This window comes from Ambystoma mexicanum, chromosome 9, assembly GCF_040938575.1.
Source record: "Ambystoma mexicanum isolate Mex_15411 chromosome 9, UKY_AmexF1_1, whole genome shotgun sequence".
In the NCBI taxonomy this organism is placed as follows: domain Eukaryota; kingdom Metazoa; phylum Chordata; class Amphibia; order Caudata; family Ambystomatidae; genus Ambystoma; species Ambystoma mexicanum.
Window position 1 is genome coordinate 636,891,950 of NC_090931.1, and position 26,093 is coordinate 636,918,042.

Here is a 26,093-nt window from a genome sequence, read left to right on the forward strand (position 1 = left end):
AGATTAACCAGATGGTCAAGTCTGTCTATTATCAACTCAAATTATTAAGCCCCTGCTGCCGCTTATTGAAAAGAAGGACCGCTCAATGGTGGTTGGAGTACTTACAAATTCACAGTTAGATTATTGTAATGCCCTCCTCATGGGGGTTCAAAAATTGCAATCACAAAGATTGCAGGTTGCACAGAATTCCGCAATCAGGCTGATCTTCAATTTGTCAAGAAGGTCAACTGTTTTCCAACATCGGAGGAGCCTTCATTGGCTCCCAGTAAAGCAGAGGATATTATTTAAAGTGCTGTGCATGGTCTTTAAGTGCATTCATGGATTAGCACCAGCCTACTTCACTTCGAAAATTATAATTCATCTCCCAACTCGATCACTTCGATCTATGGGAAAGAACCTTTTGGAAGTCCCTCTTGCAAAGACATCTACATGGGGCGAAAGACGTTTTTCCTCTTTTGGTCCTCGATCCTGGAATAGCCGACCACTGGAACTGCAACGGATCGAGTCTCTTCCCATGTTTAGAAAGCGATTAAAAACTTTTCTCTTTATATAACCAATCTATCACCTCTTCAGATATTGAGCCACAGTTTAACCAAGTCTATGTTTGACTACTAAAATTCCATCTGCGCCTAGATGCAGTTCTGCTCGGACCCTGTGGGGTATGCACGTTAGAAATTTCAAAATCAAATCAGAGTGATGGAGAATTGACTGAAACCAGATTCTGTCCCTCCAGTTTACAAATTGCTGACAACGAAATAAAGAACGGCTTCTATAAATCCCCCATTCCTCAATAGGGATCCAACACCAGAAGGCCTAGTGTTTCAAGCTGCTACAGCATCCTATTGGGCATCAGCTTATCCATCCACTCCTGCTGACAAGGACAACAGGAAGGCTGATGCTATAGGGAAAGGAATGTTCAGCGCAGGCAGTATGGCGTTGAAATCTGCAAATGCCACAAGTGCCCAATGAAGTATATACACACCCTTTGGGGGTAGCTGCCTTAGTAGCAAACCATATACCTGAAGGAGAAGAGAGAGAGGGGTTCTTGAACCTCATTCAGGATGGAAGAGATGCCATGAAACAGTCATTGCAGTCAAGTCTAGATACGGTTGACTCTGTGAGTAGGGCAATGGCTGCCAGTACCGTATTAGGATGCCTGGCATGGCTCAGGAGATTAGATTTTAGACCAGATGTCCAAGCATGTTTGCTGGACATGCCCTTCGATGGGACTCATTTATTTGGTGAGAAAGCTGACAGTAGCTTGGAGAAACAGCAAGCTTCAAGGGCTGCAGCTAAATCTTTAGGGGCGGCAATAAGGCAACCTGTACAGCCTTCAGGACAAGGGCAGAGAGGACACCCTTTTCCTTTATATTCTTCCATTTCAAGGGGAAGAGGGCAATACTCTCAGAGGGGTTAGAGGGGGGTAGAACTTCCCATACAACACCCTCTGAATTGCCCTCAGCTGCAACTGGAGAAGCTCAATTACTCCTTCACCCGCAAGTCTGTGATAGGAGGCTATCGCAACATCTCCAGAGTTGGCGAGGCACAACTTCGGATGCATGGGTGCTACAATCAATGGCCTTTGGTTAGTGCCTCCCATTCTTCAAGAAGCCCGGATTGCCCCCCAATAGCTCAATTTATGTTTTTTTCCAGATCCGCTCCTCGAACAGGAGATTCTCATCCTATTGGCGAAAGTTGTAATAGAGCTGGTACCTGCAGCGAAGAGGAACCAGGCTTCCTAATCTCCCTATTTCCTAATTACCAAGAAGGACGGAGGAGTGCAATCCATCTTGGACTTGAGATGCTTGAACAAGTTCCTCAGGAAGGGCAAGTTTAAGATGGTAACTCTTTCACAGATCCTTAAGGCCCTTCGACTCCAGGATTGGTTGGTGTCACTTGACCTTCAGATTTCTTACTTTCATGTGCCCATACATCAGAAGCACAGAAAGTACCCGAGGTTCTCGGTTCTCATTATCAGTTTCATGTTCTGCCATTCTAGCTCACCTCTGCTCCGAGGGTCTTCACCAAGCTTATGGCAGTGGTGGCAGCAAGTCTAAGGAGGGAGGTGATTCACATCTACCACTGCCTGGACGACTGGTTGATCAGAGCTTGTTCTCCGGAACAATCTCAGAGTCACCTCAGTCGAACTTGCCACTTCCTCCACGAGCTGGGCTTCCCCCTGAACTTCAAAAAGACCCACCTGACACCCTCACAGAAGCTTCAATTTATTGGAGCAGTCCTGGATTCAGCTTTTGGAAAAGCCTTGCCACCCAAGTTGATGGCTCAACATCTCTCGCAGATATTGCAAAACTTTCAGAGTACGCAACATCTCCCAGCCTTCGGCTTCCTAAGGATACTCGGCCTCATGGCAGCCTGCATTTATCTGGTGCCAGAAACCCGTCTGAGAATGAGATCCCTTCAGTGGGCTCTCAGATCCCAGTGGTCTCCATTCTCCGGCAGAATGACACACCTTCTCTAGGTCCTGACAAAGGTCGCCCAGGATGTCCTGTGGTGGGCCTGCCGGGAGAATGTAATGAAAAGATAACCATTTTGACAACCATGGTCGGAGATAACATTTGTGTGGAGTGCACATGAAGGATCTTTTAGTCAACGGACACTGGTTTCAGTCAGAGTCCAGACTCCATATCAACCTTTTGGAGCTGAGGGCAATCAGACTGACGCTAATGGCCTTTCTGCCCTCAATACGGGGGAAAAGTGTCCTGATAATGATGGACAATACAGTGGCCATGCACTACTTCAACAAGAGAGGTGGCGTAGGGTCACTCCCCCTGTGCAGAGATGCAATGTAGCTTTGGTTCGGGGCACCAAGAGAAGGAATCACTCTTCTGGCAGTTTATCTAGCCGAGAAGAAAACATGGCGGTAGAGGCTATGAGTAGGCAGAGCACGATCTCTGGGACTTAGCTCAGGAAGTCCTTCTGGAGATCTTTGCCCTTTGGGGAACCGCTCAATTGGATCTGTTTGCGACAAGTCTCAACACGAAGTGAGATTGGTTCTGCTCCAGGGAATTTCCCCCAAGAGGAGCTGTAGGGGATGCGTTCGTAGTGGATTGGGAATTTCCACTTCTGTACGCGTTTCAACCATTCCCCATCATTCCGCATGTCATCAGGACGTTGCAGACGTTTTGGAAAACCATGATCCTTATTGCTCCGGATTGGGCCAGGAGAACGTAGTATCCGGACCTTCTGGAAATGGCCATCTGCCCTCCAATTCGTCTTCCCCAAAGAGAGGGCCTACTCTTGCAAGAGGGAGGTCGCATTCTTCACCCAGAGATAAGGACTCTAAATCTTCATGCCTGGTGTCTGAGAGGGTGAAATACAAGGATTGGGCCCTTCCGTAAGACGTGATGGAGGTGTTGCTTTCAGCTAGAAGACCAGCAACTAAATCCCTAGACCGCTGCCTTTGAACAAGTATCACAGCTGGTGCAGGGAAAAGAAAGTTGATCCTTCTGCATGCTAACTTTCCACTGTTCTTTCTTTCTTGCTCCATTTGACCCATTAAGGGTTGCAAGTGGCCACAGTCAAGGGCTACTTGGCAGCACTGTCATTTTTTAAGAGATCTCCTAATGAGGGATCGTACTGAGGTGCCGATTGTCATACAATTTCTTAAGGGACTAACAAATGTGTTCCCACCTACTCCTTTTATTGTACCAACACAGGACTTGAACTTGGTATTGAGGTACCTCATGGGAGCTCCTTTTGAGCCTTTACACTCTTGTCCTTTGAGGATGTTCACACTCAAGACAGCCTACTCACTGGCAATCACGTCTGCTTGCAGGGTAAGCAAACTGCAGGACCTGTCTTTGAAACCACCTTTCATGTCATTTTTCAAGGACAAGGTAGTATTAAGAGTCTGTTCATCTTTTCTTTCGAAAGTAGTGTTGGAATTTCAACTAGCACAAGGTATAGTCTTATCGACTTTTCATCCTCCACCTCACCCATCAAAAGAGGAGGAGTGACTTCATTGTCTGGACCCTAGAAGGGTGTTAAGTTACTATATTTCAAGGACAGCCAATGTTCGTCAGGATGACCAACTTTTCGTAGGATACACTGCACAGAGATTAGGTTAGCGGTCACAAAGCAAACCATTTCTCGATGGTTAGTTATGTGTATAATCAATTGCTACTCTTTAGCAGGAAAAGATTCGCCAGAAGGGTTGAGGGCACATTCCACCAGAGGGGTGGCTGCTTCTTCAGCTCTGGAAAAGAGAGTGCCAGTACAGGACATCTGCAGCGCTGCAACTTGGTTGTCCCTTCATACTTTCAGCAGGTTTTACTGTATAGACTCTATGTCAGGAGAGGAGGCCACATTTGGCAAAGCTGTCCTCCATAACATTAACAAATAGAAATTCTTAGCACCCACCTCATAAAACAGACTGCTATGGGAGTTTATCAAAGATGAGGAAAACGTGGGAGGACACAATCCATTTGAAGACCAGGTTACTTACCTGTGGAAATGTTCTTTTGACTGGATGTTCCTCCCAAGTATTCCTCATCGCCCACCCATCCTTCCCCTCTTGCTTGCCAAGAATTTCTGTGTTTTACACCTTCCTTTCTCGCAACATCCAGTATGTCTCCATCTATGGCAAGGTATGCAGAATAAGGGGAATAAAATAGAACTGAGGTAACGCTCACAACACGTGCTTCATATACCAGCGTCGACATTATGGCCGAGGACGCTACGGTGGCCGTCGGGGGCCATGATTCGATGCCGCACGACCCTATGAAAAAAAAATATTCCACAGCAAGTTGCAAGGAGACTTGGATATATCAAAGATGAGGAATATGAAGGAGGAACATCCAGTCGAAAGAACGTTACCACAGGTATCTTGTTCTTCTCCAGCATGGGTATCTTTCTTAGCTTCATATGCTTGAATTATTCCTAGTCTGACGATGGGGAATAATTCAAGCATGTGAATCTAAAGGTCTAATGTTGTGGGAATGTAATTATTTGGTGCAGTCCAGATATTCCTTGTTGGGAACACTGCCTTCCTTGTAGGAATTCCATGGTTTCCATGAAATAAAACCTGAGTTCTTTGGTTAGATTACCAGGTTCATTGGTGCCGTCCCCAGGTTTTCAGGTAACATTAGTGAGTCCATCTGTGAAATAATCTGGTTAAGGGATAAACTTGCCATTTAGGGAACAGTAATTTCAGTAGTGGGAGTCATTCTCCTTGGTGGAATGACCACGTACTTTTGAAAAATCATTACACAATGTCTCATAATGAGTACACACACTATCAGCACTCTGCGTATGTCGTTGCTCACCATTGAAGCCAGGATTGGTAGGAAAAGCGTGGTGGTTGCCACATTGCTTGTGCACTCTGTGAAGGTGGCGATCAGGAGGCAGAGGATGAAGGCAATAGCAGGAGTTGGTATCGACTCCAGGGGTGTCAGCTTCTGGCCCAGCCAGCGAGAAAGTCCGGATTCCTGGAAGAATGGCAGTGCAGAGTACAATTTAATAAACCACACCAGGGATTACGAATGTTTGTGTCTTGTTGACACGTTTAGGAGGTTTATGGACAGTTCCTATGGGTACAAATCCATTGTAGGAATAAACAAAAAGACTGTTTACAGTAATGGGGACCCTTTGTGGCAATCTCAACGAATAGCCCAATGACTAAATGACCGTCTTTATTACCGTCTTCACCCTATTACCAATGTGTGGAGGAGGACGGTGGGAGCTTCATGATAGATGTATTTTCTGGCCTTTTGTTCCTCCAGCGTGTGCTGTGCAGTTCTGTCACTGAACAACAACATTTGTTTAGCAAATGGCCCACTTCCACCTGCTTTGTTTCTGATCATTGTTTATTATTGCTGTGTTTGCATGTGAAACATCTTCCTCTCTTGGCCGCCCTCTGCCCTCCGCTCCAGGTTATGCCACACTATTTGATTTGCCGACATGAAAGTGCCAAATAAACCATAATCACCACAAATAACAGTGACCTTTATAAAGTCACTTGAGCCTCAAATATAGTGAAATATAGTGACATTCTAACAGGAAGGCACAAAATAAACAGAGTGATCCAAATAACAATATACAAATTGTCCCACCATGAACTGTTCGTGCATAGGTCACGATGAAACCTTAACTCTCTCTTGATAATTTGGAGCCTCCCTAATTGCAATAGACATTGAGGGGTGGTAGGACATTTGAACCTGCAATTTTACAAAAGAAATTACTTTTTTAATTCAATATTTGTATTGTTTTGAAATAAACACAACAATGATAGCACAATGACATCGTGTTAAGCCAATACCCACGGGTTAAGGACAGTTTACGTTCCTTAGAGATGGAGCCAAGGGGCCAGTAGCAAATGTGTCCCACAACCAGTTCACATTTGGATCCCATTCACAGATCCTGCGTAATTCTATAATGTTCCCTGTCTCCTCCATTCCCTTCACCCGTCTTTGTGGGGGTCGCTGTCAGGTGTCGGACTGGATGCTGAGCCCATTGGTTTATTGATCAAATAATTCTTGTAGGGGCCCCACATGTACCTGGGCCTGGTGGAAGCTGTTGGAAGCTGATATGCAACCCCAACAATCTGTCCCGCACCCAGGTTTGTAACAGCAGCAGAGCCCTTACCCCATGCTTTTTGCAATGCAACGGTTAGCCAGTACCGGCAATGGCCCAACCAGCCGTCTTGAGTGCCCCGGGCCAGCCTTTGTTTAGCCCAGGAGTGCTATTATGGGAGACATATCCACTGGTACCCCAATAATCTTGTGGATTCTCTGAAAGATCCCAGCCCAAGATGTAGCCACAAGATTGCATTCCCAGGCCAGGTGTATGAAGGTAGTCAGTGAATATGCACATCTTACACATGCATCTGAAGTGCAAGGAAAGAATCTGCGGAGTGACGCCGTGTGTTGTATATTTGATGCAAGAATTTAAAGTGTATCAGCTTAAATCGACTGTTACGTGAGGCATATTTTGTTTGTGAACAGCAATATCGCCACATCTCTGGTATCGACTGGTGTGGGGTCTCCTTCCATGTGCCACAAGCTTTCTCTGGCCATCCCACAACTCTACCGAGGATCACAGCATACAGGCTGACATGGGAACGTGCCAAAGAGTCCCTTAATTGCATTTACACGTCCGTAAATAAAGGAAGATATCCAGAGCAGAGGAACCCTCAAATTGTTGAACCTATCTAAGGCCACAAATTGCTAATTTGGAAATATGTTCAAGAATTTGGTTAGGCCCAGCCTTCCCATACACTGAATGAAGAGTTTTTGACTTGTCAGAGGGACCCTCTGTATATGTATGATGGCCAACTTGGGTGATTAAAGTTGTGTGTCCTCCATTTCATCTGCTATTTTAGACCAGGCTAAGATGTACACGCCACCACATCTGTCATGCCTGCCCTCCTAGGGGCAGTTTTCAGAATGGTTGATCTGAGAAGAGATGGTGCCACTATTGCCCTTTCAATTTGAACGTGGGATCTGTCTGGGTTGGAGGAGTACTAGTATGATAAAAAATTGTCCATGGGCCGAGGGGTAATAGCACTCAAGGTCAGATGGAGCCCGTAACTATGCTCTTCAATGTTTTAAATAATGTGCTCAGCGGGAAAAAAAAGGAACATTCAGAAATAGATAGAGACGCCTCGGCAGGAGAACCCTTTAATGAGATATATTCTCACTAATAGGTTCTGCCACTTAAGTGTCGCTTCTCTAGCCCCCGCCTAGACCTTGCTAAAAGTCTCCTGCCAAAGTATTTCCAGGCTCCTAGCTAACTCCACCCCAAGATACCTGGTCCTAACCGCATGCCACTGGAATCCCAGTCTATCCGGAAACTCTGAGGTCCAGTCTGTTAGGGGGAAAGGGCTGATTTCACAGTGTTGATCTTGAGCCCAGAGAAGCAGCCAAATTCCAAAATGTCCTGCATTATCAGCACCAGGTTGGACTCAGGATTTGTAATAAAGAGAGTCATGTCGTCAGCATAAAGAGAGATTATTAATTTGTATGCGTATAACTGAATACCTCGGTGCAAGTGGCGTTCCCTTATAGAGCCCGATAGTGGTTCGATAGTCAGCACAAATAGCATCGGCGAGAGGGGCACACAACATATATTAAGATATCATTTTAATAGTACTTGGCAAAATATAGGTTAAAGGTTGTGATGTTCATGTCAGTATTTCACAGCATAAAAGCAGTCTGTTTTTAAGTTTGAAATGGATTGACAGGTGTAGGCAGATATGGCCTTACATTATTTAAAGAGCAATATTTGGTGTAGGATTTTCAGTGTAAAATGTATTTCAAATGTGAAAGTTGTAGACTGACACACCCTTTTGTTGATTGGATATAAATGTTCCCTACCAAGCAAAAAGGCATTGGTTTCTGCGCCTCTAACACCGTTGAAGGAGAATCCTTATTCGGTGACGCCAACCTTCCTTTTTTCAACATGCTCATGCCTCAAGGATTTGCCAGAAACTCCTGCAGTGCCAGTCATTATTATTTTATTTCGGGAAATATACTCCCATAAAAGTTCCTTCAAATAGTTGAGAATGTACATTTCGAATGGATTGTGTCCTCCCACGTATTCCTCATCTTAGATATATATCCTTACCTTTAGGTTTCACCTCGGATATATATCCTTACATTTAGGTTTCGCCTCAGAAAACATTTTGTCTCTCCAGCAGAAGGCGCTCCACTCGAGGCCGCGGCGTTGATGTCCCTCGACGGCATCAGTCAAACATCGCCGTCATCCACCCTATAAGCGCCTCGAGCGCTCCCGTTGGCTTCAGTTCCGTTTTTCCGTTAGCTTTGCTTCGGATCGAGTTAAACGGCGCTTCAGTATTTTGTGTGAAAAAAAAGCTATGTCATCGTTTTCGAACCCTTCCACACCGAAGACAGGCTTTAAAAAATGCCTAAAATGTGGAAAGAAGATGTCCCTGACAGATCCACATAAGAATTGTCTATGGTCCCCCAGTCCCGACCACCGTACAGAAGACTGTGGTTCGCGCCAGTCGATGACCCACAAAGCCCTAAAAGAGCGTAGAGGTAAACTGGCGATGGGGGAGGGTTTATCGAAGTCCACTTTAAAAAAGAGGGACTCGGACGAGTCTTCGAAGTCATATCATAAAAAACATCATTCGAGGAGTAGATCGAGGAAGTCTTCTTCGTCTTCTAAAAAGGCTAAGAGACGACATCAATCTCCCTCATCCTCTTCGACATCTTCAGAAGAGGTTATCACATGTCCATCTAAACATGACTCTCCGAGGAAATGGGAAGCTTTTCGAGTTTCCATGCTAAAAATGTTTGAGAACGCGGCCCAGAACCCCTCAAAAATAGCTAAAGAAGACCATGCTCCTGCTCACAAGAAAAGTGACAGAGGAAGGTCCAAAACAAGGAAAGCCGATAAAAAGACATCGAAAGAGTCATCGAGAGATTCTTCTCGATCACCTCGTAAAACCGATCCTTCGGTTCATAAATCGAAGGCAGAGGGAAACAAAATGGCGTCGAAAGATCATACACCATCAAAGTCGACATTGACGTCGTCGAAGACTTCGAAGGTCCTCGAGTCGACAACTCCCTCGAAGGAAGCTACATCGAGTTCACGCTCGAAAACCACGAAAGCTCCTTCGACGGTTTCCACAGCTCCCTCGACGATTACATCGAGGTCGTCGAAAGTTCCTTCGACGATGTCGAAGGAGGTGATTAAAACTTCTGCGCCATCGACGCTTACGTCGACGCCCAAACCTTTAATAAGGGAAAGACCTGTACTGCCTTTTCAACCTGAGAGTCAACATGATTTTTTCAGGACCATGTCATCCATCTATGAGGGAGATTCATCAGAAGAGGAGGAAGTAACCTCTGCTGGTATTACCACCAATAGCAGCATGGCTACCGCCAAGGTCGTAATGAGGCCCATTATCTGGAACACCCCAACAAGACCCCATTCTACCATTTCATATTGCCTTACAAAGAAGGGTTGGTTCTGCATGGGAACGTCCTGAAGCCATAGGGGCAGTAAATAGAAAGTTTGTGGCAAAATATAGACCTTGCACATCTGATCCAGAATACCTCAGCAAACACCCAACTCCGGAAAGTTTGGTAGTACAGGCAGCCACGTCCACAAAGAATGCGGCATACCCTACAATCCCTCCAGATAGGGACGATAAAAAGGTGGATGCATGGTCTAGGAAAATCTTCACATCTGGCAGTATGGCTTTGAAGTCTACTAATGTAACTTGTACCTTGGCAAGGTTCACATATTCCCTGTGGGACTGCATGTCAGCGGCAGCTGAGCACATCCCGGAAGGTGAAGAACGTGATGGCTTTCTAGCTATTATAAGGGATGGAAAGGAGGCTTCGGGAGAATGCCTTCAATCAGGGTTGGACACAGCTGACAGTATCAGCAGGTCCATGGTGACTAGCACAGTGCTACATAGATTTGCGTGGCTAAGAAAGTCTGGGTTTGCTCCTGATGTGCAATCCAGGCTTCTTAATATGCCCTTTGATGGCTCGAGGTTGTTCGGTAGCAAGGCAGATGAAAGTTTGGAAAAGCTACAGACCTCCAAAGAGGCGGCAAAATCTCTCAGTGCCACCATAAAACAACCTCAGCAACGCCCCTACACAGGCTCATATTCCTGGAGGGGTTGTCCTTTTCGCTATTATTCCTCAAATGGAAGAGGAAGAGGGCAGGCCAGTCAGAGAGGTCAAAGAAAGGAAAAGGTGCTAGATCAGCCCCAGCAATGGCATCTGTACCTTCAGCCGCTGCTGCAGCTGCCGCAAAACCACTCTGAGGTTTTGACCCACAAGACCAAAGTGGGAGGCAGGATCTCACAGCATCTAGAAGAATGGCGGGGCATTACTTCAGATGCTTGGGCACTGGAAACACTATCCCAAGGTTACTGCCTTCCTTTTCTAAAGAAACCTCAGAATCACCCCCAGGAATACAACTCTGCCAAATATCCGGATCTGCTCCTGTTGCAGGAAGTTTTATTCCTGCTACAGAAAGGTGCAATAGAACATGTACCTGTAGCGGAGAGGAACAAGGGTTGGTATTCCCCATACTTTCTTATTCCAAAGAAGGACGGAGGACTGAGACCCATCTTGGATTTGAGAAACTTGAACAAGTTCCTAAGGAGGCACACATTCAAGATGGTCACACTTTCTCAGATCTTTCAGGCTCTCCAAATCGAGGAATGGTTGGTATCATTAGACCTTCAGGATGCTTACTTTCATGTGCTAATCCATCTCAAGCACAGAAAGTACCTGAGGTTTGCGATTGGCAATTCTCACTATCAGTTTCGAGTTCTGTCATTCGGGTTAACTTCCGCCCCAAAGTTTTCACCAAGTTGATGGCAGTGGTGACAGTGAGTCTCAAGAGAGGGGGAATCCATGTCTACCCCTATCTGGACGATTGGATGATCAGAGCACGTTCTCCAGAGCAAGCCCTGGATCATCTGTCGCAGACTTGTCACTTCCTTCACAAACTAGGTTTTTCTCTGAACTTAAAGTCAAACATGATACCATCACAGAAACTCCAGTTTATAGGAGCAGTCCTGGATACCTGCTCGGGCAAAGCCTCGCCTCCCGAAGAGAGAGTTCACCACATTCTGCAGATGGTAAAAAAATTCCAGAATGCCCAGCATCTTCCGGCCTTCGATTTTCTCAGGTTGCTCGGTCTGATGGCATCCTGCATTTTTCTGGTGCCAGAAGCCAGATTAAGAATGAGATCTCTTCAATCGGCTCTCAGAACTCAATGGTCCCAATTCTCAGGGGAAATGTCAGATCTGCTGCAGGTCCCAGCCCAAGTAGCACAGGACCTACAATGGTGGGCTTGCAGACATCATATCCTCAGAGGAGAATCTTTTTGGCAGCCATGGCCGGAGATAACAGTAGTGACGGACGCCTCACTCACAGGGTGGGGAGCCCATATCAACGATCTGACAATCAGTGGACGTTGGTCTCCATCGGAGTCCAAACTACACATCAATCTTTTGGAGTTGAGGGCAATCAGATTAGCGCTGAAGGCCTTCCTGCCCTCTGTACGGGGAAAGAATGTTCTGATAATGACGGACAACACAGTGGCCATGTACTACCTCAACAAGAGAGGAGGAGTGGGGTCACTACCTCTGTGCAGAGAGGCGATGCAACTCTGGTTCTGGGCAATACAAGAAGGGATCTCTCTATTGACAATTCATCTAGCCGGAGAGCAAAACACAACAGCGGACACTCTGAGCAGGCAGAGCACAGTCTCTCACGAGTGGGAGATAGCTCAGGAAGTCATTCAAAACATCTTTGCCCTTTGGGGAACCCCTCAAGTGGATCTGTTCGCGACCGGGGCCAACCGGAATTGCGAACTGTACTGCTCAAGGGAATTTCCCCCGAGAGGAGCTCTAGGAGACGCGTTCGTGGTCGAATGGGAGTTTCCTCTTCTGTATACGTTTCCTCCAATCCCTGTGATCCCTCAAGTAATCAGAAGGTTGAGAAAGTTCGGGAAAACCATGATCCTAATTGCCCGGATTAGGACAGGAGAACGTGGTACCCGGACCTTCTGGACATGTCCATCTGCCCTCCAATACGTCTTCCAAGAAGAGAGGATCTTCTCTCATGACAGGAAGGTCATGTTCACCATCCGGAGGTCAACACACTCAACCTTCACGCATGGCTTCTGAAAGGCTGAGATACAAGGATTGGGATCTTCCGGATGACGTGATGGAAATTTTGCTTTCTGCCAGAAGGCCAGCAACCAAATCTCTGTATCGGTGTCGTTGGAACAAGTTCTGTAACTGGTGCTGAGAAAAGAATGTGGACCCATTTCAATGTAATATCCCCACAATTTTATCTTTTCTGTTACATTTAGCCAATCTGGGGCTCCAGGTTGGGACGATAAGAGTATACTTAGCAGCGCTATCCATCTTTAAGCATATTTTATAAGGACAAAGTAGTTCTTAGGGTTAAACCTTCTTTTTTGCCAAAAATTGTTTCGGATTTTCATCTGTCACAGAAAATAACTTTACCTACTTTTTACCCTCCTCCTCATGCAAGCAAGGAAGAGGAGCGGCTTCATAGACTAGATCCCAGAAGAGCTCTTAGTTTTTACATCTCAAGATTGGCAAAAATTCGTCAGTGTGATCAACTATTCGTGGGATACACTGGACGCAAACTGGGCCTTCCGGTAACTAAACAAACATTATCCAGATAGATAATTTTAGCCATAACAGAATGTTACAGATTGGCTGGAAAAGAACCAACTGATGGACTGAGAGCTCATTCAACCAGGGTCATGGCAACCTCAACAGCACTAAAGAGGGGTGTCCCTGTACAAGATATTTGTGCAGCAGCCACATGGCCATCCATGCACACCTTTATAAAACATTATGCACTGGACTCGACTTCTTCTCAAGGAGGTCTGTTTGCTAAATCTGTACTCCATTCTATACACGATTAAAAAAGATACTGTACTCCCACCTCCAATATAAAACTGCTTTGGGAGTCTATCTAAGATGAGGAATACGTGGGAGGGCAAAATCCATTCGAAGCACAAGTTACTTACCAACTGTAACGTTCTTTCGATTGGATGTTCCTCCCACGTATACCTCATCGACCCTCCCAACCTAACCCCACAGTACAGTTTACGTGAATTACACTCTAAACTCTTTTAAGGCTTAGGTCAAAAGAGGCATGCCATTAACTAATCGAAATCCATGGACTATAATATACGAAAAAACAGAACTGAAGTCAACGGGCGCGCTCAAGGCTCTTATACGATGGATGACGTTGATGTTCGATGGATGCCATCTAGGGACATAAACGCCGCGGCCTCGAGTGGAGCGCCCTCTGCTGGAGAGAGAAAACATTTTCCGAGGCGAAACCTAAAGGTAAGGACATATATCTAAGATGAGGAATACGTGGGAGGAACATCCAATCGAAAGAACGTTACAGTTGGTAAGTAACTTGTTCTTCTTAATTCTATATACTAAAACTATCAGATTAAAAGAAGCAAAACATTAAAACCAACTATACCATCCTAAAAGCATACTAGTGCCGTGCAACATTCCATAAGAATAAAAGATGCAAAACACAATTTTTGACAAGCTTTCTAGAGCAACAGGATGATTATTAATAGATAACATCTTCTAAGAGAAGGGTATTTAGGACAAAACAATAAACAATCTCTACCTCCATCTCTAACCATTACTCATGTGGGAAAATCACCATTCAGTTATCGAGAGCCCTGCTACTAAATCCTAATGCAGATGAGCACCGCAATTTGATCAAGTAACAAGTTATTAACGGGCCCGTTATTAGCTCCCTCCCCATTCCCATTGAGCCTTATGGGGGCTTAATGGGAATGGGGATGGCTTCCCTGAATGGGGAAATACCGGGTCCTCCAAGGTTGGAATGACCCGGTAAGTCCCCATTCAGGGAACCCGGACCCGAGTTTGGAGGAAGCCATGGTATCCAGTTAATATGTGGGAAAAAAATTCGAATGACAAAAATATCGAGAACATTTTATCGATTTTCTTTTTTCTAATGTACTATTTTTTATTTTACATGTTTTTTTTGTTTCACGAGTAAAAAAAAGGGTTAAAAAATATATTTAAAAAGGGGGGCTTGGGGGGGAACCCCCCGTTTCAAACAAAAAATAACAAAAAAAAGACATTCCACATATCTTTTTTTTGTAACATTTTTTCGACATTTTGGCATTCGAAATAATGTAATTCGAAATACTCACTATAAACCGGCAGCCATGCCGCAAATAGCGGCATGGCTACCTCCAAACTCGTAATGAGGCCCCTAGTCACACAAAATCACGTGTCAAAGCAACGCGGTCTTCAAACAACACTTACTGAACCATGGGGTTTACCTAGACCCGTGGGGCATACACCATGCGGAATGTGCAGTTGTTGTGCTTCTACAAATAGGTCTAAAGAAGTTGACCTAAGTCTTAAGAGACCTTGGGCACAATATCAATTCACTAATTGTAACTCCAGAATGGTGATTTACGCAATTTGGTGCTTATGTCGGAAGGAATATATTGGAATGACTGAGAGGAAAGCAACGTTACATATTATAGAACATAGAAGCTGTGTCAGGAATCTGGTACTCACTGCACCTCTGGTCAGATATTTTTTGGCGATGGGCCATGCACACGATTTGTTCATACGGACAATATTATTACAGATGTTGCCACTGGACAACACATCAGCAAATAAAAAAGGATTGTATAACAAAAAACAACGCTTAATTTTCTTGTGTAAAGCGTTGAGAATGGTCTTAATGAGACTATTGATTGGCTGAATGTATGATGCTCAGTCACATTAGATCCTTAGTAGGGACTTTGCAATGTGAACAAGCCAAGAATTATCAAGTGCTAACCAAATTTACAGACTTGACAAAAAGAGCTAAGATTTTTCTCAAAAGATTTTTAGGAGGGGATTATATGTCGATATTTGTGTACAATAGAATAGATGTGAAAACCATTAGGAAGATTAGATTCCTGTAGCCTTTTCACCTTTCCATGATGGCAGTCCGTTCAGTGCTGAATGCAGAGTGACAATTAGCATACAAGTGGTGCAGTGCACGCGATTTCCCGATGGTTAGATCCGCCTCCTAGTCGTTTTTTTAAAGCAGGTGTAATGGCGGAGGGGCCCTTCTACTGGTCAAAAAACATTTCGAGTGGATTGTGTCCTCCAACGTATTCCTCATTTTAGATGTATTCCATCCAGCTTTGCTGCTCTTCGGAAATTTTTTCGGCAGAGGGCGCCGTGCGTCGATGTCGTCGAGTCGATGGTCCCTCGAAGGCCTCCGTCGAGGGTGACGTCATCGTGTATATAAATAGCACGCGCGGCGCCCGTTGGCCTCAGTTCTGTTTTTCCGCAGTATACGTTGCTTTGGACATTCGGTGCGCTTTGAGTTCTGTGAAGAATAATATATAATACAAATGAAATATGTCCTCGTCATCGATGCCGACCACAGCCCCGAGATCGGGATTCAAAAAGTGCAAGTCGTGCGTCTCAAAAATGTTGATCACGGACCCGCACCGAGAGTGTTTGTGGTGCCTCGGAGAAGGCCACGACATGGAGGCCTGTACGAAGTGACAGGCGATGACGGGGAAGGCCTTGCGAGAAAGCAGAGGAAAGCTACAGGTAGGTCGAAAAACCGATCGTAAAGCCTCTAGCGTCAAGTCGAGATTCCGTGAGGAGAAATCTCCTTGACGCGAAAGGCATTGATCTAGGTCCCGAAGCGATTCCCATCGCTCGTCGTCTTTGTCAAAAAAATCGAAGAAACAATGCCACAGGTCTCCCTCCACCTCGTCGTCAGACGAGTCTCCGAAAAGGATGAAATGCCCCACGAAACACTCGTCTTCCGAAGAGTGGAAAGCATTCAGGGTCAAAATGATGGAGGTGTTTGAGAAACTCCCCAGGAAGGAGTTTTTCAACTCCCTGACCTCAATTTTTGAGGAACAGGAGAGATCTGATGAGGAAAATGTACCTTTTGGGCTAGAATATGGCACCCCAAATGTCCCAGAATGCTTGATCTCAGAAGAAAGCAGAATGAGGGATTTGTTGGAATCTTTACACAATGCAAGTGGCATTGACACATCTTCTGAGAATGACTTTGGCAGACCAGAACCAGGAGAGCATGCCAGTCCATCATACCGTCAATTAATGACGAAGGTAGTAGATCACTTGGGATGGGCTAGACCACCAGCCCAATTCATCCAGGATGATTTAACAGATATATTGGACCATGGTCCCACGAAGACCCAGTACTACCCTTGCAAAATAGGGTGGCCAAGAATTGGGAAACTCCGGATTCTATTCCTCCGGTAAATAAATCCCTCACCTCAAAATACCGCCCGGCCAGTACCGACCCCGGCTATCTGTCAAAACATCCAACTTCCGAGAGTCTGGTCATACAGGCAGCCACAGCTTCTAACAAACTTGCGTACCCTTCTATCCCTTCAGACAGGGATGATAAGCGTGTGGATGGCTGGGCACGGAAGGTATTTTCAGCTGGGAGTATGGCTTTAAAATCGGCCAACTCCACATGTGCCTTGGCAACATTTTCGTACACTCTGTGGGAGTGCATCGCAATGGCGGCGGAGCACATACCAGAAGGGGAAGAAAGGGAAGGGTTGCTAGCCATCGTTAGAGATGGAAAGGAAGCCATGCAGGAATCCCGTCAATCTGGATTGGACACTGCGGATAGTGTAAGCAGGTCCATGGGCACTAGAACAGTAAGGCCCATATTTGCGTGGTTATGGAAGTCAGATTTTGCACCGGACGTACAGAACCGCCTTCTGAACATGCCTTTTGACGGGTCTCACCTTTTTGGCAACAAAGCTGACGAGAGCCTTGAGAGGTTGCAGACCTCAAAAGCAGCTGCCAAATCTTTAGGAGCTGCTATTAGGCAACCTCAGCCTTTTCGTGCGCAAGGACAATCGTGGAGGGGACGATCCTATCGTTAATACTCCTCATATGGAAAGGCAAGAGGAATGGCCAGTCAAAGGGGCCAGAAAAAGGCCACTCGCGGTGGACGAGGAAAACGTGCAAAGCCAGCTCCAGCTGAAGCCTCTCTGCCATCAGTGGCTGCAACAACCGCCACAAAACCACTTTGAGGACTTGCATCACAAAACACCTGTAGGAGGCAGGCTGTCACAGCATCTGCAAGAATGGCGAGCCATTACTTCAGATGTTTGGGCTCTAGAAATAATAGCCCAAGGCTACTGCCTTCCTTTTCTAACGCAACCTCAAAGCAATCCACCAGGGAGACACCCGTTGAAGTCTTCGAACCCGCTCCTACAGCAGGAAGTTCTAATCCTACTGGAGAAAGGTGCTATAGAACCAGTACCTGCAGCGGAGAGGAACAAGGGATGGTACTCCCCATATTTTTTGATCCCCAAAAAGGACAGAGGACTGAGACCCATCTTGGACTTAAGAAACTTGAACAAGTTCCTCAGGAAGCACAAGTTCAAGATGGTTACCCTTTCTCAGATCCTTAAGGCCCTTCAACTTCAGGACTGGTTGGTGTCATTGGACCTCCAGGATGCTTATTTTCATGTGCCGATTCATCTCAAGCACAGAAAATACCTGAGGTTCGTAGTTGGTGACTCACACTATCAGTTTCGAGTCCTGCCATTCGGATTGACCTCCGCCCCAAGGGTCTTCACCAAGTTAATGGTAGTGGTGGCAGCGCACCTCAGGAGAGGGGGGATTCATGTCTACCCCTACCTGGACGATTGGTTGATCAGGGCGCGTTCTGCCGAGCAAGCACTGGATCATCTGAAAGTCACCTGCCACTTCCTCCACAGACTGGGCATCTCCCTCAATTTCAAGAAGTCGCAAACGACACCTTCCCAACAGCTTCAGTATATAGGAGCTGTATTAGACACATCCTTGGGAAAGAGCTCGCCTCCCAAGTCGAGGGCTCAAGACATTCTTCAGATGGTTTCCAAATTCCAAAATGGCCAAAATCTCCAGGCTTACGACTTTTTAAGGTTGCTCGGCCTCATGGCATCCTGCATCTTCCTGGTGCCAGAGGCACGCTTGAGGATGAGATCCCTTCAATGGGCTCTAAAGACTCAGTAGTCCCAATTGTCGGGTCAAATGAAGGATCTTCTTCAGATTCCGAACAAGGTCCGACAAGATCTTCTATGGTGGACCTGTACAGAGAACATCCTAAAAGGAGAACCTTATTGGCAACCATGGCCGGAGATCACAGTAGTGACGGACGCCTCACTCATGGGGTGGGGAGCTCATGCCAACGATTTGACAATCAACGGTCGTCGGTCTCCATCGGAGTCCAAACTACACATCAACCTTTTAGAGCTGAGGGCAATCAGACTAGCGTTGAAGGCCTTCCTGCCATCTGTCAGGGGAAAGAATGTCCTGATAATGATGGACAACACAGGGGCCATGCATTACCTAAACACAAGAGGAGGTGTGGGGTCACTACCTCTGTGCAGAGAGGCAATGCAGCTCTGATATTGGGCAATTCAGGAGGGAATCTCTTTAACGGCAATTCATCTAGCCGGGGAAGAGAATATGACGGCAGATGCTCTGAGCAGGCAGAGCATGGTGTCCCACGAATGGGAACTGGCTCAGGAAGTCATTCAAGAGATCTTTGCCCTTTGGCGAACCCCTCAAGTAGACCTATTTGCAACCGGTATCAACCGAAAATGCGAAAGGTTGCTCAAGGGAATTTCCCCCGTGAGGAGCCCTGGGGGACGCGTTCGTGGTGGAGTGGAATTTCCCACTATTGTATGCATTACCTCCGATTCCCGTCATTCCTCAGGTCATCAGGAGGCTGAGACGCTTTGGGAGCCGCATGATCCTAATTGCCCCGGATTGGGCCAGGAGAACATGGTACCCAGACCTTCTAGACATGCCCATCTGTCTTCCAGTACGTCTTCCTCAGAGAGAGAAACTTCTCTCTCAAATGGAGGGTCAGGTTCTCCATCCAGAGGTCAAAACGCTCAACCTTCATGCTTGGTATCTGAAAGGCTGAGATACAGGGATTGGAACCTTCCAGATGATGAAATCGAGGTGTTGCTTTCGGCAAGAAGGCCAGCAACAAAGTCTCTATACCGTTGCCGTTGGAAAATGTTTTGCAACTGGTGCAGAGAAAAGAATGTCGATCCTTTTCTATGTTCTATTCCGGAAGTACTATCTTTCCTTCTGAGCCTAGCACATAGAGGTCTAATATTGGAACAATAAAAGGTTACCTTGCGGCGCTTTCCATTTTCAAGTGCTCGTCAGAAGAATGCTCCTACTTCAAAATTCCTTTGATAATACAATTCTTAAAAGGACTCACTAATGTGTTACCTCCTCACCCATTTCAAGTACCGATTTGGGATCTCAATTTAGTCCTAAAATTCTTAATGTGTGCTCCTTTTGAGCCTATGCACACGTGTCCATTAAGATTACTAACATGGAAAACTGCCTTCTTAGTTGCTTTAACATCTACAAGAAGAGTGAGCGAATTGCAGGCACTGTCTTCTGGGCCACCCTATACTGTGTTCCATAAGGACAGAGTTGTGTTGAGGGTTAAACCATCATTGTTACCGAAAGTAATATCTGATTTTCATTTAAGTCAGAAAATTGTTTTACCCGCATTCTATCCGCCACCCCAGGAAAGATTACACAGGTTGGATCCAAAAAGAGCTTTAAGCTTTTACATCTCTAGACTTTCCAGACTTAGAGTGGACAACCAGCTGTTTATAGGTTACACAGGCAGGAAACTGGGTCAATCGGTGACAAAACAGAGAATTTCCCGCTCAATCGTGCTTTGCATTTCAGAATGCTACAGACTAGCACAAAAAGACCCACCAGAAGGGTTAAGGGCTCATTCCACCAGAGGCATTGCCTCTTCGACAGCCCTTCAAAGAGGTGTTCCAATAAGGTCCATTTGTGAAGCAGCAACTTGGTCTTCACTACACACCTTTTCAAAATTCTATAGCCTGGATGCTTCCCAGTCTAAGGAACTGAGTTTTGGGAAAGCAGTGCTTTATTCCGCCATCTAAGGGCATTGAAAAAATCTAACCCCTCCTCCAGAGAAATTATACAAAATACTGCTTTGGGAGTCTACCAAAGATGAGGAATACGTTGGAGGACACAATCCACTTGAAGAACAAGTTACTTACCAACTGGTAACGTTCTTTCGATTGGATGTTCCTCCAACGTATTCCTCATCGCCGTCCCAGCCTACCCCTCTGTAGATTTTTCCGGGTTATTGGCATCTCAAATCTCGAAAGTATGATACCTGTCTGCCGGCACAATCTACACAGTACAAGATCAAAGATAAAAAGGGGAAAAACAGAACTGAGGCCAACGGGTGCCGCGTGTGCTACTTATATACCCGATGACGTCACCCTCGACAGAGGCCTTCGAGGGACCATCGACTCGACGACGACAAATTTCCGAAGAGCAGCAAAGCTGGATGGAATACATCTAAGATGAGGAATACGTTGGAGGAACATCCAATCGAAAGAACGTTACCAGTTGGTAAGTAACTTGTTCTTCTGGATTCTTCAGTTCCTCAAGTGTTGGGGACTATCTCCCTTCTGCAGCCTTATTCAGGCTTCTTGTAAAGTTAATTAACTGCTGTCGGGCTGCCTCCCTACCCCAGCCTTCTTCAGGCTTCTTCTCTGTCTCTGGGTCTCCGACCCTGATTGACAGACATGGTGCCTTTTCACCAGGCACAGTTGCAAAGAACAGTAGTTTGGATATGTCTCCAAATTGTGGTTGGTCCCTGATAGGCAGAGCGGGTTTCTTACCACCAGACACTGCGACAAAGAAGAGTAGCTTGGATGCACTCCCAAGCTGTGGTGCCACATTCAGACTTTTTTACTCGCCTGCCAAGTACTGAATTTATTGTATATCACTCTCACAGTTCTCTTTGTGGTTCCTGGATTTTACATACAGGCTTGAGGTTTTCGTCAAGTACCCTGCTAAACATGGTTCACTTTTCTGCCAAGTATTATTATCTCTGTTTGGCTTTCTGAATGTCTTTTGACTTCCACTAGGGTCCTAGACCCCTTTGTGTGGCTTCTTAGACTTACTTGCCCCCTAAAGTTGTCTCTGTCACTCTATAGAGCCCCCAGCACCTCCCTGTACATCAGCCTACCTTATTTCATGGCCTGTGATGTTCTTCGGCCATCCTGCGTGCCTGCCATCTGCAGTGGGGCTTCCCGTGCTTCTTTTTCTCATCTCCGGGTGCCGGCGGCTCCGCCGTGCGTGCTTCTTCCTAGTCGGCGTGGGACCGTCTTCCATGGATGATGACCTTCGTGGATGCCATAAGTGTCTTCCTTGCTGCTTACCGCGCTGTCCCTACACACCGGACCAGCTTGACAGTGACCTCCTTCTTACTTGGCTCCCCGGTTTGCCTCTTTCCTTCGTCTCACGGTTCCTCCAGGGCGGGCTTGACCCTTTGTCAAGTCCTTCTTCACTTTTAACTTGGTTCTTTCCAATCGGTTGTCGATAACCACTAGAATGGGCAAAGTGGTACCGGTAGGTACTCTGTACTTCTCTGCACCTCCTCTGTGTCACAGTACTGACCGGGTTATGATGTTGTGGCTCACTAGAGGTCTTCCTCATCTCAGTACTCTCTACTTCTGGTTTACTACAGAAGTACATGGCTTAGGAGGGTAGGGGTGATGAGGGAGGAGGTGAAGGGAAGGTGGGGGTGTTATAGGGATACTGCAGTCCCCCAAAAGGTGACTCTTGGAATCAATAAAGTACACACAGTAACAAGTAGAAATTATAATAAAATTACATTGCAAGACCTACAGACATGCATTAACGATCTGATGACGTCTACCTCTAGCCATGATTCAGCTGTTTCATTGGCATCTTGCCATATTCAATGTATAGGTAAGATGCTTGACCAATGAGTGCCTTTGAAGATAAAGAGGATAAGGGAAAGAAAAAATAACCAAAAACGGTTTACTACTCATCTTGCCTACCTGGAGCAGGAAAAGAGAAAGGCGGAACACCTATGGATAAAAACCCAATCCCAAGACACTACAGAAAAATGGAAAGCTATTGAGAAGAATTACCGGACAAAAAAAGGCTTCTATGATACACACATTTCCAACTCTGCAAACAATACCAAAAAAAGAAAGTTAGTTTCAAGCAATCAAGACTGTGAAGCCGTGCAAAAACCGTTCGCTGATAAAATACATAAAGCACAATATAGTAATATTGGCACTGGAGAGATGAATGCCAGTTTTACCTCTGAGATTCTTTCTACTCAGTGTCAACATCATGAAAACCTCCTATTTTCATTTGAAGCTATCACAGAGGATTCTCTCATGAAAAGTCTTAAAGAAATGCGCCCCACTTCCTGCCAGACAGACATTCTCCCCGCCAAAGTTGTTTTAGAACATTCAGACACTGTTGCGCCTTTTTGAACGCGTTTTAGTGAAAGCTTGCTTTTACGATAATCATGTGGCTGACTCCTTAACATTTTTAACAGTGACTCCCCTATTGAAAAAGCCCAACCTAGATCCAACAATTCACTCTAATTTTAGACCTATAACTAACGTCCCATTTATGTTGAAATTAGTGGACAAAGTTGAGGCTATTCAATTCCAAAAACACCTGGAAGAGTCTAATATACTCCATCAGCGTCAATCAGGCTTTAGAAGCTTTCACGGAACAGAAACTGCAATGCTGGATCTACAAACAGAAATGTTAAACATTATTGATGAAAGTAGATCAGGTCTGCTGATGCTCTTAGATTTATCAGTAGCCTTTGATCTTGTAGACCATGTTAGATTGCTACACCAAATCCAGGATATAGGCAACTGCTCCACTAACACAGTAAAATAGTATCTTAACAATAGAACATCAAATATTGTCTGGGAAAACTCCTCCTCATGCTCAGAACCTATCACATGTCGAGTTCCTCAACATGTTTGTCCCTGGCTCTTTTTAACATCTTCTGTCATCCTTTATGTGATCTTTTGGAATCTACTGGGCTATATTTTACAAACTATGCCGATGACACTCAGCTTGTTTTTAAGGTGAGTGGGGACCACAGAAGGGATTCTGACTTAGTTATGTCTGTGCTTTCACTGCAGCTTCTAGTGCCATGCCACAGCCACCACCTCTAGTGTCACACACCGATGAAGTCCCAGCAGTGGGTCACAGACCTCAGAGGTTCAGCACGCCCTAATCCCCATCGCGTGGAGTGCAGCCACTGACACATCGCGGCAGGGCCCATGTCCCTAGAAGGGATGATGAAGAAGGGGAGGAGAAATATGACCATGACATGGCCGATACCACACCATGCTTCAGCCCGCAGCCACCACAAAGCCCACAAGCACTGCTTGTGACCAACATGTCTGCAATATGTACAAGGCTGTATGGCACTGAGAGGCAGCAAGCAGTCATATATATGCTTGTGGGCCAACAGCTGCATGAAATGCATGCCATTCGGGATTGCCTGCAGGGTTGTACCCGCAGGATTTCTGAACACTCAGCCATGCTACCACAGCCATGGTCACACTGGTACAGAGAGTGCTTGAGTGCTTGAGCACACAGATGCATCCTCTGCATCTGCTGATTCGCTCAACCAGGCCATCCAGCAAACCCTGTGGTACATCTGGGCACAGTGGTCTGAGCCATCCACCTCGGTGACCCCCACAGAGGGCTCCCTACCCAGCAGCCCAAGGTGCCGCTCACTGCACCACCTGACTGCCAAAGAGCAGGAGAAGGGCCCCAAGCCCAAGAGGGGCAGGAAATGACAGTCAGACACTGATGGGGTGTTTTGAGGGTGGGTTATTGGGAGGGTGTTTGGAGTGTGGGTTATTGTTGTGGTGAAGGTTGTTACACGTTCGAAGATAAAATTATATTCACTTGAAGCAATGACCGGACGTTCCTTATTGTGTGCAAGTTTTGAATGTGTGCAAGAAAATAGATATATACAAAGGAGCAAGGGGAGTGCAATTTGATGGCTTCATCAGAAGAAGTTCTCAATAAGTTCCTGGTGAGCCAGTCGCCTGAGCCTGGATTCCACATGCTCAGTGTGTGCATGCATGGCACCGTAGCCACCATGTCATCCTCCTCAGGGGGTGGCATGTCCAAATCTAGGGGTACGGGTATGTTGTGCCGGATGCCGATGTTATGCAACATTGCACATGCCAGCACAATCTGGCCCACCTTCTCCGGCCTGTTCAAGAGTGCACCCCCATCCGGTGTAAACATCTGAAGCGGACCTTCCACAGGCCAAAGGTGCGCTCAATTGACACCCTGGCCCAGACATGGGCCTGATTGTACGCCACTTCCTATGGCATCAGGGACTCCTCAGAGGAGTCATCAGTCAAAGAAGCTGCATGTTTTCAGTCACCTGCAAGGGGAAGAGACACAGGTGGCAAGCATGGTGATCTGGGAATGTGTTACCTGTAACAGCGGCTTCTCAATAGAAAGTCTGTGCATGCATGTCCTATGTGTCATCGCACTTTGCTATTTCACATTCCAGCCCTTGCATGTGGAGTCAACTACTCAAGGGGTGCATTCTGTCTGTCATGGTACATCTTGCACACTGCTCACAACCGACAGTCGTAGCTTCCATGGAACGTGATTGACAGGGCAGTATGCCATTTTGGTTGGTTTGGCGCTGTGCACTGCTCCCATGCTTGGTTCCTGATGGGGATCTGGGTTACACGTGCAGGTCATCTGTATCGATCAGTTGATGGATTCAAATACATGGTGCCCTGGTTAAAATGTCAGTGTCATATCCCTCAGCTGCAGTTTATCAGGATGTCATTACATGTACGGCAGTGTTCTTCAGGCCTTGATATGACGGACATCCCATGGGCTCAATTGGTGTTGGTGGTCCCTACTCCTGGTTGTTCCCTACCCCTGTCAGCTCACACCAAGGATGTCTGCTGGGCAGGCTGTTCAGACTTCCAGGGTGCCGTAGTATCAACTACTCTCCTTGTGTATATTTTGTAATGTGTGGTTTGACTTTGTATGGACGGTAACTATGGTCATTGGGTATGTTGCCATCTGTCATCTTCGCACTTCTTCCATGGCTCCTGGGGCCCCCACTGGACATCCTTTGGATGCCTCTAGATGGGCCAGCCCCCACCCTTGCAGACCATGTATGTAGTGGGATTTGTGGTGATGCATTCTGGTACCTGTAGTTCAGTTTGTGTGGCTGGACTGTTGGGGAAGCATGTCTTGACCATTCACTGCTGCATCGTGAGTCATGTCCTACTCAGGTGGGTTGCAGCATGTTATGCATTGGGTATGCGTGTGGGTCCTGCATGTATGAGGCCTTGTCTGGTCATGCAATCTCTATATGTGGGTAACACCCTCCCACCCCCCCCACTTGTACAGCAAGATTAGTGTGATGGACCATGTACTCACCCAATGCCCAGGTTCGTTGGCCTCTATCCCCCTCCATGTATGCTGGCAGGGTGCTGTTACGCAGGACCATGGCATCATGGGTTGATCCTGGGAACCGGGCACAGCAGTGATCGTGAGGTTGGCATCACAGGTGACCTGGACATTAAGTGAATGGAACTTCTTCTGGTTCTTGTAGACTTCCACTGAGGCCTGAAGTGCCACCAGCTCTACATGCGTGCAATCCAGGGCTACCACCACATTGGGC

At 46.3% G+C, this 26,093-nt stretch overlaps 1 protein-coding gene across 1 annotated transcript in view; it reads right to left on the reverse strand.

The window, feature by feature from the left end:
* The window catches only part of SLC13A2 (solute carrier family 13 member 2), a 739,631-nt gene that overhangs the window by 46,678 nt on the left and 666,860 nt on the right, over positions 1 to 26,093 (reverse strand). The window contains exon 10 of the mRNA XM_069615341.1: positions 5,286 to 5,447. Within this exon, the coding sequence (XP_069471442.1) occupies positions 5,286 to 5,447 (162 nt within the window). The remainder of the gene's footprint in view (positions 1 to 5,285; positions 5,448 to 26,093) is intronic.